The sequence below is a fragment of the Nansenia antarctica genome, assembly GCF_963989245.1.
Source record: "Nansenia antarctica genome assembly, chromosome: 7".
NCBI classification, from domain to species: Eukaryota; Metazoa; Chordata; class Actinopteri; order Argentiniformes; family Microstomatidae; genus Nansenia; species Nansenia antarctica.
Window position 1 is genome coordinate 53,346,248 of NC_137677.1, and position 12,753 is coordinate 53,359,000.

The window sequence follows — 12,753 nt, forward strand, 5'->3', positions numbered from 1 at the left end:
CTGTATGTCCACTTATCCAAATGAGTCACATCTTGTGTTTTCTGTGTTACATCATAAATAAATCGTACATAAATCATAAATCATAGATAAATACATCTCAAATAAACGTCTTATATAAAATATGTAGGGATGTGTTTGTTTGTTTGTTTATTCAATTTTTTTCATTTTGGTTTCGGCTGTTTCAGCCAGGTAGTAAGGGCTAATGTGTATCCTAATAAAATATTTCTGAATTGTTAGAGTAGAAGTAGTTAAACAAACAACCTTCATTTTATAGAGGTACATATAGACTAGAATGCATAAAACAATCAGAATTTCTTCTTGCCTTTCCTTTATAGTCAATGCCGATAAGAAAGCCGATCCAATGCTTACTGTTAATGCCACCCTCTCTAGTACACCAAGGACTCCAGTGGTGTTGAAATTAGGAATGTGCCAAAGCCAGTCATTAGTTTCTACTCAGGGAAAGTTGACAACCCCCAACAGCTTAACCCTTCTCTCTCTCTCTCTCTCTCGATCGACCCCCCCACCCCCCCACTTTCCTTCTCTCTCTCTCTAACTGAATTCTATGTCGTCCCTACAGATAGCTGATCAGCTTCCCTGGATTTCGCTGACAACACTGCTTTGTTTTGCCTGAAGATGGAAACTCTGGAGTCGGAGCTGACTTGCCCAATCTGTCTGGAGCTCTTTGAGGATCCGCTGCTCTTGCCCTGCGCTCACAGCCTGTGTTTTAACTGTGCCCACCGCATCCTGGTCTCCCACTGTACCCCCAACGAACCTGTGCAGTCTATCAGCGCCTTCCAGTGTCCCACCTGTCGCTATGTCATCACCCTCAATCACAGGGGCCTAGAGGGACTCAAACGCAACGTCACCCTACAGAACATTATCGACCGTTTCCAGAAAGCTTCCGTGAGTGGACCCAACTCCCCCAGTGAGACTCGGCGCGAGCGAGCAAGCGCCCCGAACGGCAAGGCCATGACCTCGCACAGTGCCAGGGTGCAGTGCCAGTTCTGTGAGCAGGACCCTCCACAGGACGCTGTGAAGACCTGCGTCACCTGTGAGGTGTCCTACTGCGAGGAGTGCCTGAAGGCCACCCATCCCAATAAGAAGCCCTTCACGGGCCACCGTCTCATCGAGCCCCTGCCGGACTCCCACATCAGAGGACTCATGTGTCTGGAACACGAGGACGAGAAGGTGAACATGTACTGTGTCACAGATGAACAGTTGATTTGTGCCTTGTGCAAACTGGTGGGCCGGCACCGGGACCACCAAGTAGCAGCTCTCAGCGACCGCTATGAGAAGCTGAAGGTAAGAAATGTTGTATGCTGTACTCAGATACAGAACGGTCTGGGGAACATGAGGGGTTAAGAGCTCACAGTGAATACAATATCTTGTTCTCACTTACTGTAGTTACTGTATATGAGTGGGTTTGAGTCAGTTTAATAAACAAAATTGTGCCTGACAACTTTCAAATTGCATGCCCAGTAAAATAAGACTCAAATATTGATCAGACTCAATATTTGACTATTGTCAGTATTGGAAGTATTGTCCTCACACATATCACAGACATCATCTTCATACACGTTGTCCTTTGGTGAAAGAAAAGATAAAGAAAAGGAGAAATTAAAAGAGTACCTGTTATTGTACAATATCAGGTTGATATATCTTTGTCATATTAATTGCATTAGTCATAGGTGAATAAGATTCATGATTGTTTGTATCAATCTGTGAAATCGTATTTATGTGTCTGCATCCAAATCAACTCTGTGGCACAGCTTGAGAATACAATTATTAATAATTGTCTTGAAGCAACGTGATAAGAATATTAGGCTACATTTTTAAATCTGTAATTATTAACCTCATATATATTTTAATATTATTTATTAACATTAGATATATTCAGTATGTCAACAGTCATTGGGAAAAGGAAAAGAAGTACAGAAGAACGATATTATATATTTTAATATAAAATATTTTCAATTATTTTAGGTTATTGATGCCAAAACATCAAAAGAAAGCTATAATAGTATTAGAATAATGGCAAATGGAATTCCCCATTCAGTCAGACTGTACAATAATACATCATTATTAAACTCATGTGATGTCTGTTAATATTTCAAAGACCTAAAGCTTTAGGGGAAAGGACAAATCACACACCATGACACTCTTTCTTTGAGGGGCTTAAATGTAACATTCGCCACGTAATTACCACCAATAAAAAAGATTGCTTCCAGGGTTTCAGGTTAAGTAGAACTAACCACTTTCTCTGCATGAGTCCTTATTAGTAAGGCATCATGAGAGGGTGAGGCTGTTAGCTGGAACACACAGAAAGGTGGCCACGCATTCCTTCCACTTTAGACTTGAATGAGTTGCTGGCAAAGCAGAGAGATCAGAGTTTTTGTCGGCCAGCATTTTGCCAATACGCACCATGGGACTCGATCATGGCTCCAGAAACCTCATGGTAGCGATTAATACTCTATTACAAAGCAGTTGTGTATTATAGTTGGCCTTTCAGATGGAAATCCCCCCTCAGATTTGTTCAGTTCTATCGAGAGGCACAGTAAGCATGGATGTAGCGATCCTCAACCCTAACCTTTACACTTGGAATGGCATATTATTTTTGTTGTGGTTGTTTTTGTCCTCCAAAATAGATGTGCATTAATTATGCTATCTGTTGAATTACAGCTACTGTACTGGAACGTACTGTACTGTAGTATTTCTGTTTGACCACAGTTAACAGATGTAGTTGTCTATTTTAATATTTCTAACATTTAAAGTGGATTTATTTCAATGTCATTCTGTCATCAACTAAAGGTTTTCTAGTTGAAAGGTAGGCAGGCTACAGTATGTAGGGATCGCATGGCATTCACTGCATGTCTTAAAGGACCATTTCATTTGAGACTCTCTTTCACAAATATGCTGCACCACTATGCATGACTCACAAAAAGGGTTTTTACACAATTATTAAAAAAAGAAAGAAAGAAAATGTTGCTTCGCCTTTCACCAACAAAAAAGAATGCAACTTTGCCAATGGGAATGCTTGGTCACAGTGAAACTGAGAGGCGGTAATCTTAGATTGCAGCACTATGGTGATTTAGGTCAGAGCATCAGCCTTAACCAGTGTCTCCTTTGTTTGGTCATGCTGTCATTGTGCAGAGAACTCCAGGCCGCTATCACAGTGAGGGGAGTGATGAGGAAGAAGCAGACCAGGTGATATCTACAGAGTTACTCCAATCCTGCATACAGGGCCAGATTTACTATGAGTACATCTACTTGACTCTGAGTAAATCTGCTGCGGTTATTTTCAAGAGGGAGTTTAGATAATGGTAGTGTAATGTTGTTTGTCTTTTTTGTATATCCCTCTGAAAATAACAGGTGCAAACTAATCTGGCCCATAGGATCTATTCTACATATTTGTTTTATAGATGGCTTGACAGACATGATGCGATTATGTAAAGACACATCACACTGTGATGTGAAACTGGTCACTTTTTGTATTGTTTTATGACATAAACCCCTGTACTTGGGTTATATTGTCCTTAACAAAACTTTTTGTAATTCACACAAAATATTATGTCATGTCATCTATTTGTAAAAGGCCATCAGTTTTACTGTACAGTAGCTAAACTGGATTCTACAGTACTGTATAACCTCTCACATGAACCACACACATGAATGGTATTGCACATGGTGGACAGGGTGACACCTCAGAGGACTTATGTGTCTGGAACACGAGGATGAGAAGGTCAACATGGTCTGTGTCACAGATGAACTGTTGATTTGTGCCTTGTGTAAACTGGTGGGCCGGCACTGGGACCACCAAGTAGCAGCTCTGAGCGACCGCTATGACAGATCCTGTACTTTTGTCAGATGTACTGTAAGTACACAGACACTACCTCCTCATGTTGAACACTCCAAATCCACGTCTCTGATTGTGCTAAATGTATTTTAAGTAATGTAATATATTTATTATGGGGATGTAGGCCCAATTGCACGATGAAATACAATGCATTGCAAAATTAATTTCACTTAGCATGCTTCATTTAGTATTTTCAGTTTCATTCCCAAGTGTTGCTGACACTGTGCTAATGTTCTTCTCTGCCAAGCTCCAGCTTAGCCTATCAGTTACATCCCAGAGGGCACATGCTCTGGAACACACTCTGACTTATGTAGGAGAAACAAGAATCTAAGACGGAAGACTAGTATTAACTGTAGATACATGTCTCTAACCGTGTTACTTCACCTTATCGTGAATATAGAGAGCGAAAGGTGAGAGGAGGCACAAAGAGAGAGGGAGAGAGATACAGAGAGAAGACAGGGGGAGAGAGAGACAGACAGTGAGAGATTTTCCATGTTCCACTTGAATGGTATGAGAATTATCAATCAATTATTTGATATTGCATTCTGGTACATTTGGTAAATGTTCACGTGGTACTTTGGCTCAGTGCGTCGACTGCATCTCTGCTTCTACCACGTTGACTTCCACCACGTACTTCTCATGTTTAAAGAGTTACTACACCTGATGGAGTTATTTTTTCCTAATGTAATCCAAAATGGATGAGGGGAAGGATAGCAGCTTCCTCTTGCTGGGGAATGCTTTTGGTCCCACACCTTTGGCTAGCAGAGGTCTCTCTTCCTTCCTGACAAAACAGGTCAGGAACTAGCGCTGTTTAGAAATTGTCTGACTATCTCCATTTGAGCTACCATTGATTTTAACACCTGATGTGACGACAGTGTAGGCGGCCTATGCTGTGATTGTGCTCATCCCAAAAAAGATGACAGCCTTGTGTATGTTATGACCAATATCAATGTCAAGACCAGGAAAAACATTCAGCTCCATGAACTGCAGTATGTACTTGATCAAAAATAAAGCTACATTTCTCACCATAAAGCAAGGAGTTCACTACGACCAGCCAGTGACCATGATCAGATAAAGTGCATCGACTCTCCAAGCAGGCCAACAACATCTTAAAAGAATCACATGAGGAAATAACATGGGCTAGCATAGATTATTAACATGAAATAACATGGGCTAGCATAGATTATTACCATGAAATAACATGGGCTAGCATAGATTATTAACATGAAATAACATGGGCTAGCATATAGCCTATTATTAACATGAAATAACATGGGCTAGCATAGATTATTAACATGAAATAACATGGCCTAGCATAGATTATTAACATGAAATAACATGGGCTAGTATAGATTATTCTCCAGTCTCCATCTTGGACAGGGAGATTTTGGTGTGATCAAACCGTCTCAGATTAATGGCACAGAATAAATCATTTCTGAGAGGAAGTACTAAATTCTTTGTCTCCTCGTGTGATTAAATGACAACTGGTGTGCCACCCTAACTATCAAACATATGGAAGAGTGACAGGAGAGGGTGATGCCCTACTGGCATAAAGCAATCATGTATTGGCCTAGCAACAAAAGACCTGCACAAACTCCAGTACACCTACTTTGCCTACTTCCGTTCCATATAAAGTGTTATTCAGCATTTATGTATTTCACAAAATCAGTTTTCTCATATGAGACACATTTTATATGAATTGCTGAATTGCTGACTCATTTATTCTATATTAGGGCTGGTTGTCCTCTGCACCTTCTATCAAGCTTTCCTCACCTCTGCTTCGATATAAATACATCTTTTTTTGTGAGAGCAGTTTAATAAAAACCCTGCTATTTTGGTGCACACCAAATCGCAATGTGAAAAGCCTGACCCGAAAAAAGCCTTCCTCACTATGTGGAGAACTGTGAATTCTTCAAAATTCTAAATTGTATGCTCACTTACTTCTTCACTAGGATTATGTAAAAAAAAAAGGTCTTGTGTTACAAGAGCTTGAGTAAATGTTGATGTTGCAATGTTATGAAAATAAATATATTGTACATTTTATCTCAAATTCAAAAGTTCCTCCTTTAATTTCAGTTTTCAGTATACAGCAACAGTTCGAGTATTTTTATGGATTGTTATCTATCGGACCACAGCAAACGTGATGCATTTCTTCTTCACCATAATCATGGTATTAGGTTCATCCAGGATTATATACCATTGACCTCTCAGGCATCTAACCAATGACCTCCTATCCTCCTAAATCTGTTTACTCACTGCACACAGACAACACAGGATAATCCCTATAGAGTAGAATTCTATACTGTATCAGACAACAATACAACATAGCCTATATAACTTTCTGACCTATGTGTTTTTTAAATCAGAAAACAGCCCTCTTCCAAAGATGATCAGCTAATAGTTACCATAGACCAGAGCCATATACATCTCTGCCATAAGCACGATGTGAGGTTTGGATTGGACTCATTGGTGGGTGATTAATGCAGGGTTTAGTTAGAGCCCAAATCTCTGGCAGATGCTCTGCTGTGTTCCTTTCAGCTTTGTGAGCTCAGCAGGCAGCGTGATGGGGAGCTCTGGCACAGGGGGGTGGCTTTGAGGTTAGCGACTGATCAGACACCAAATGTGACAAGCCAGACCCCGAAGACTGGACTGTCTGTTAGGCTGGCATCCTCCTCCACTGGACACAGCATGGTTGTGATCATTTTCCCTTTTTTTCTTCCAGATGTAGTCAAATGTTGACATGTTGCTAGAGAAATGCTTTTTAGGGAAATATGCTCTGTTGTTCAAACTTCGTGCTGTTTTTTTTCCACAGCATGCATTGGATTCTAATCTCAGCAGTCTAATCAAGAGGAACAATGAGCTGGAAACTCTGATGGGCAAGTTGATCCAGACCTGCCAACATGTGGAGGTAAGGATGTTTATCAGACTATGGCTCTTCTCCCAGATTCTGTGGCATTGCTTTTTTTTAATGTGGTATGGTTTTTGATTTGTGTCTTTCTCTTGTGTATTGTTCATTAATCACATTTGTGTGTCAGACAACCCTACTTGTTGTTTTTGCTGAGATTGTCGACTTAGTATTCAGATGTAACTGTAATATAAATCTGTTAGAAAATATTATCCCCAAACGTCATTGTGTTAAGCCTACCAGTTTAATGTAGTGGATAGGTTAGAACACTGCATATGTTAACTGTCATAATATGACATATTATGTTAACTACAATCAATTGGATTTGCCACTGAAGTTGACTATGTAAAGGAGGAGTGTCTGAAGTACCACTATTTTTATGGAGACACTGTGTGTGTGTGAGTGTGTGTGTGTGTGTGTGTGTGTGTGTGTGTGTGTGTGTGTGTGTGTGTGTGTGCGTGTGTGCGTGCAAGTGTGCGTGAGTGCGTGTCAGGGGGGCATGGTTTCAAAGGCTATCTGTGACAGATAAAAACATATGTGCATGAATCAAATTACACAGATGACACCACACTTGACCACACAGAGATAAAAGAGAATGGCCCAGCCCTGGCTGTACATGTGGAACCAGAGCAACTGCAAAGAGCACGCTCTTCTGATTCTCACCTGCGGCACACACAGGGGGCAGGGCATGCTCTGTCACATGTAATTGGCCACATTCCAAGTGATTTAGAAACTGAGTCAGTGATGTGCTATAGGCTGCAAATTGTCCATTATTATTGACCATTATCTAGTCGTACAGCAATTGTGTGTAAACAACATTTGTCTCTGTCCTCATGTCTCCCCAAGGGAAATGCATCAAGACAAGAGAACAAGCTCCTTGAAGAATGTGACCTCCTCATAGACATCATACAGCAGAGAAGACAGATGATAGGAACCAAGATAAAGGATGGAAAGGTAGTTCTTAAAAGTATTCCTCATCCTCCTTTTACTACTACATTACGTACATTACATCGCAACCCTGACAACAGCATATCAACCATGTAGGCATGTACAATCCATTATTCTCCATTATGCACTTCAGACAATTTCTGACATGCTGTATCTGCACCGTATGCCATATGGTGCTTTTATGCTGGATCTCAAAATGAGAAAAGTAGCTGGAGTTGATGGGACAGCTCTGCTACAACTCCACCGTGTGACTGATGCATCCATTTATGCACACAGGGCAGATTTGTTTATGCAATAGTGTTCTATTGCCCGGGGTTTTATCATAGCTACGTAAGTAGCTGCTGATGATTTTGATGGCATTAGTGTTTTTATGATTAGTGGTGAAGGCAGATGGGTCAGGCTGGCTAACCCCAGAGGGGAGCCTTGGCCTGCTTAGACTTGTTCTTCTGCTTCCTCTGGCCAAGGCTGAAAGTCTTGACTAGGCTGGGTACCTTCTAACCATAGGATGAGAGGTGCTCAATGACTTCCATTGACTTTATCTCAGCAGAAAAAAACATAAATAAGAGACTGCCTCTTTGTTTGACTGCATGATTTAATTTGCTTTTGGAATGTATATTTTATGAAAGCCACTGTTGCTGTGAGAGACTAGAGCTAGCTAACTGTAATTACTTGTGTTGTAGTCTATGTGCATTGGGTATCCTGGAGTAGGATAACTGACAGTAATGGAGGAGTGTTGGCACAGCAGTCGTGCATTTGAAACAAATCCACTCGGGTTCCTTGAGTAGTTTCCCCTTCCTTTTCCCCATTAAATGTCATTAGAGAGGACTCCGAGGAATGGCTGTGGCATGCTGTGCCATGTTCTGTGTCAGAGCCACATCAAGGTTGTTTCCTGTGATCCGCCTCCGAGGAGCCTTGCTTCCTTCCTCGCCTCGTGCCTCATGTCAGAGTCACAGGCTGCTCTCTGCCACTGGGCGAAGAGGGCACGCTGCCTCCCACAGGGGAGGATGTGAGGGCTCTGTTACCATGGCCACATTACGGAGGGTTCTGTTTAGAGAAGGCATTCCACATACATGCCATCCTGAAAGTTTATCTCTGGGTATGTCGGCTTCATCTCTGAGTGTGATGGCTTAGGTCAACAGGGCACTCTATAACAACCAGCGGGACTACTATAGAGACTGAATTCATTAAGAGCCACATTGCAGCTTCACATAGTTGAAATAAACATACAGCACATGTTACATAGAGCTTCCTGTGGCCAAATAGAATCACAAAATGGTTTTGGGTACTGTGAAAATATCAGGCAAATCAATTACCTCATAGGCAGATGTTTCCAGTTGAAAGTATTTGTTCCAGCAGTGGGTTGTTTTATGGACTCTGGACCTCATACTGCAGATCCAGTCATACCTTTATACTGGGTTCATATAATAAACCATGATTTCTCCCCAGGCTGTGCGGCTGAGAAAACTAGCCCAGCAGATAGCCAGCTGTAAGCAGTGCATCGATAGATCCTCCTCCCTCATCACTCAGGCTGACCAGACCCTCAAGGAGACGGACCATACCCGCTTCCTGCAGACAGCCAAGAACATCTGTGAGAGGTGAGGGAACAAGTGCTAGTGTTTTGGTGGTGATATTGCTGCAAACCCCACATGGATAGTCACAGAGATTGTATAGAAGTGATAAAAAAAATATTTAAACTTGTGTTTCAGAGTGTGTATTGCAACAGCCTCGTCTCAGATCCTGATACCAGAGATCAACCTGAATGACACATTTGACACGTTTGCGTTGGACTTCACAAGAGAGAAGAAGATGCTGGAGAGCTTGGATTACCTTACAGGTGAGTGGAGTTGCAAATCCAGTGAATAATAAACAAGCTTGAATTTTTTGGAGCATGTAAATTAATGCAGCATACTAAAGCATAATAAAATATGGATGATCTAATGTACTGTACTATGTGCATCTTTAATGGGATGTACTATGTGCATCTACAATGGGATGTACTATGTGCATCTACACTGTATCCCTATTGCAGATAAATGCTATACAGTAATTTGAAATGTCAAAGGCTTTTGTCCCGTGTACTGTGATTAGCCCTGGTTCATTTTGAGTGCATCCTGGTGTGTGTGTGTGTGTCTTTGGCTTTAGACTTCCTGCCCCTTGATGACACAGAGCAGTGAGGTTAATAAAACATTGTTTCTGTTTCTCCTAATGCAGCTCCAAATCCTCCAATAATCCGGGAGGAATTATGCACAGCGTCATACGATACAATCACAGTCCACTGGACGTCAGACGATGAGTTCTGTGTTGTCTCTTATGAGCTCCAATATGCCATCTTCACAGGCCACGCCAATGTTGTTAGTAAGTAAACAAAGCTTGTACAGTTTTCTCAGCAGTGTGCTGGATACGTCTCTTTGGCTGCTATGGAACAACATTTTTAAATGCATCATGTTTTTAATATTTCAGTGTTTTCAAAACCATGAAGAGTATTTGAAAGGATTGTACATAGAGGGTCTCTTTTATCATAAAAATTGTCTGGGGGCTTCATTGCATTATCCAGAGGAAAGAAAGCATTTTATCCTGACTGCAAGGGAGAGCCATGCTCTCCTTCCTTGCATTGTGTGGTTAATAAGATATCTGAAATCCCTGCTCCGTCTCTGTATCACTTGCACAGACTCATCTAGGGCAGTGGAGATAGGCTAAGTCAGAATGGATTCCAATCCAGATGCAGTTTACAGGCTAGATATTACCCTGTGGCTCATGTAAGCGGCAGACTGTTAGAATAGATCACCCTAACAAGGTCACGATCAAGCAATGTGCCCTCTTCCGCCCCAGTGGGCAAGAATACTACATAAAGTGGGCTGGTAACGCTATCATGCATGATAGGATCATGCATTGACTAAAGAAATGACATGTGTGCAATGGAACAGTACCTCCTACTGATTTATCAACAGCATTTATTGAAATCGTTCTCATGGAGTCACAATTCTCTTGGAATCACAAATCATGGAAGGATCCAGTGGTTGTTTCTACTAATTTTTTTTACTCCATTCCTCCACCAGTAATTGAGTGTGTTTGTCTGTGGTCTAGGTTTGTGTAACTCGGCTGATAGCTGGATGATTGTGCCCAACATCAAACAGAACCACTACACAGTGCATGGCCTCCAGTGTGGCACCAAGTACATCTTCATCGTCAAGGCCATCAATCAAGCTGGGAGTCGCGGCAGTGAGCCTGGAAAACTCAAGACCAATAGTATGTCTGCAGTTCTAAGAGCAATGTTGACGTGAGGCATATTTAGAGACTTAACACACAATGTTTCAGTTTGTTTACTGTAATCTGTGTATTGTATTTTCGTAGGTCAGCCATTCAAGTTGGACCCAAAGTCTGCTCACAGGAAGCTGAAGGTGTCCCATGACAACCTGACGGTGGAGAGGGACGAGACGTCTTCCAAGAAAAGCCATAGCCAGGACCGCTTCACGAGCCAGGGCAGCTATGGCGTCACAGGAAACGTCTACATTGACAGTGGGCGCCACTACTGGGAGGCCCTGATAGGAGGGAGCACATGGTGAGGATATGATGGACCTGTGTCCAGAGAGAGATCTTTTTTAAAACAATTTTTAAAATATATTTATTTATTTTTGTATTTTTGGGGGAGGATTAATTCTAGTTGTGTAAGGTGACCACTATCAAGATCAGAGCTAATATTATTTTGTCTATAATCTTCATCAGGTTTGCAGTGGGCATTGCTTATAAGTCAGCCCCGAAACATGAGTGGGTGGGCAAGAACTCAGCCTCGTGGGTACTGTCTCGCTGCAACAACTCCTGGGTAGTCCGTCACAACAGCAAGGAGATGCCCATTGAGCCCTCCCCCCACCTGCGCCGCGTGGGGGTGTTGCTGGACTACGATGCTGGTTCCCTGGCCTTCTACGATGCTGTCGGGTCACAGCACCTGTACACCTTCGACATTGCTTTTGCTCAGCCCGTCTGTCCTGTGTTCAACGTGTGGAACAAGTGTCTGACGGTCCTCACAGGGCTGCCCATTCCAGACCACCTTGAGGGGACAGACTGCAAAGACTAGCAGCCCCTGTCCATCTGAGTATTCTCTGATCACTCCAGTGTGATGTGAGGACAGTAGACAGAGAACAGGGACTCCTGGCTGACTTTGTTTCCCACCTCTATGCTGTATAAATCAGATCAAAGCCATGGCTGCAAATATTTCTAATCAAGCTCAGAAGTAAAGTAATTTTTTAAATTATTTATGGAAACCATTTATTGGATTTTAAAAAATATTGTTTATGTATGTTTTGCTTTGCACATTAACGTACACCACTATATTTATGCTTGATGGTTTTTGGGTTCACATAGAGGTTTGTTTTGGATAACATTTTGTAATTCCGTGGAACTTATTTTCATGATTTTATTTGATTCTCACACATACATTAGATGATCTCTTTCCGTGTATCAGTTGTTAGCAGCATGTTGATAAGCCTCTTAAATGTAACCTGTTGATTTAGTCATATCAACAGTGCCCCTGATAATTTCATAGAACAGTAATAACAAGTCATGTACCTCTTCTGTGTCGATAATTGTTAAGTTTGTGAAAATTATGAAAATGGTTTATTTTCAACAACATTAAGTCTATTTTCAAATAAAAATCCACAGCACTTTTAACACACTGCAAGCTTGACTAAGTTGACAAACTCACACAGACACATTGGCCCACTGACAGTGACCATAAGATACACTAAATATTTGAAGTATTTTCTTCTTCAGTTGTTTGTCGAAAACCATACAATGTTAAGAAGTTGATTAGTTATGATTAGTACAACACATTTGTACATTTTAAATAGAATACATGTTGAGTGAAATTTCAATAGAGAATAAGTTATTAATTGTCAGCAAGTGCAACTTCGTCAATCTCTTTGTAAATATTGTGCAGCTGAAAAACGTAAAATGTTGGACAATTGTCCATCTTCTTCTTACATGTTGGCTCTATGTTCTGACACATTAGGAATTTGGTTTGAAATCATTATTTTTCCCACTAGCATAATTG

At 41.3% G+C, this 12,753-nt stretch overlaps 1 protein-coding gene across 2 annotated transcripts; it reads left to right on the forward strand.

The window, feature by feature from the left end:
• Positions 1-624: 624 nt before the first annotated feature.
• On the forward strand, positions 625-11,778 carry mid1 (midline 1; the record flags this gene model as incomplete). 2 transcript variants are annotated; one of them, XM_080537331.1, is made up of 9 exons in its annotated part: positions 625-1,302; positions 6,666-6,761; positions 7,605-7,712; positions 9,153-9,301; positions 9,413-9,540; positions 9,918-10,061; positions 10,791-10,952; positions 11,058-11,265; positions 11,430-11,778. In XM_080537331.1, 9 exons carry the CDS (start codon positions 634-636, stop codon positions 11,776-11,778), a joined length of 2,013 nt encoding a protein of 670 aa, XP_080393457.1. The 2 variants fall into 2 exon arrangements, with proteins under 2 accessions (XP_080393457.1, XP_080393456.1); XM_080537330.1 differs by having other exon boundaries at positions 634-1,188.
• Positions 11,779-12,753: the final 975 nt, after the last annotated feature.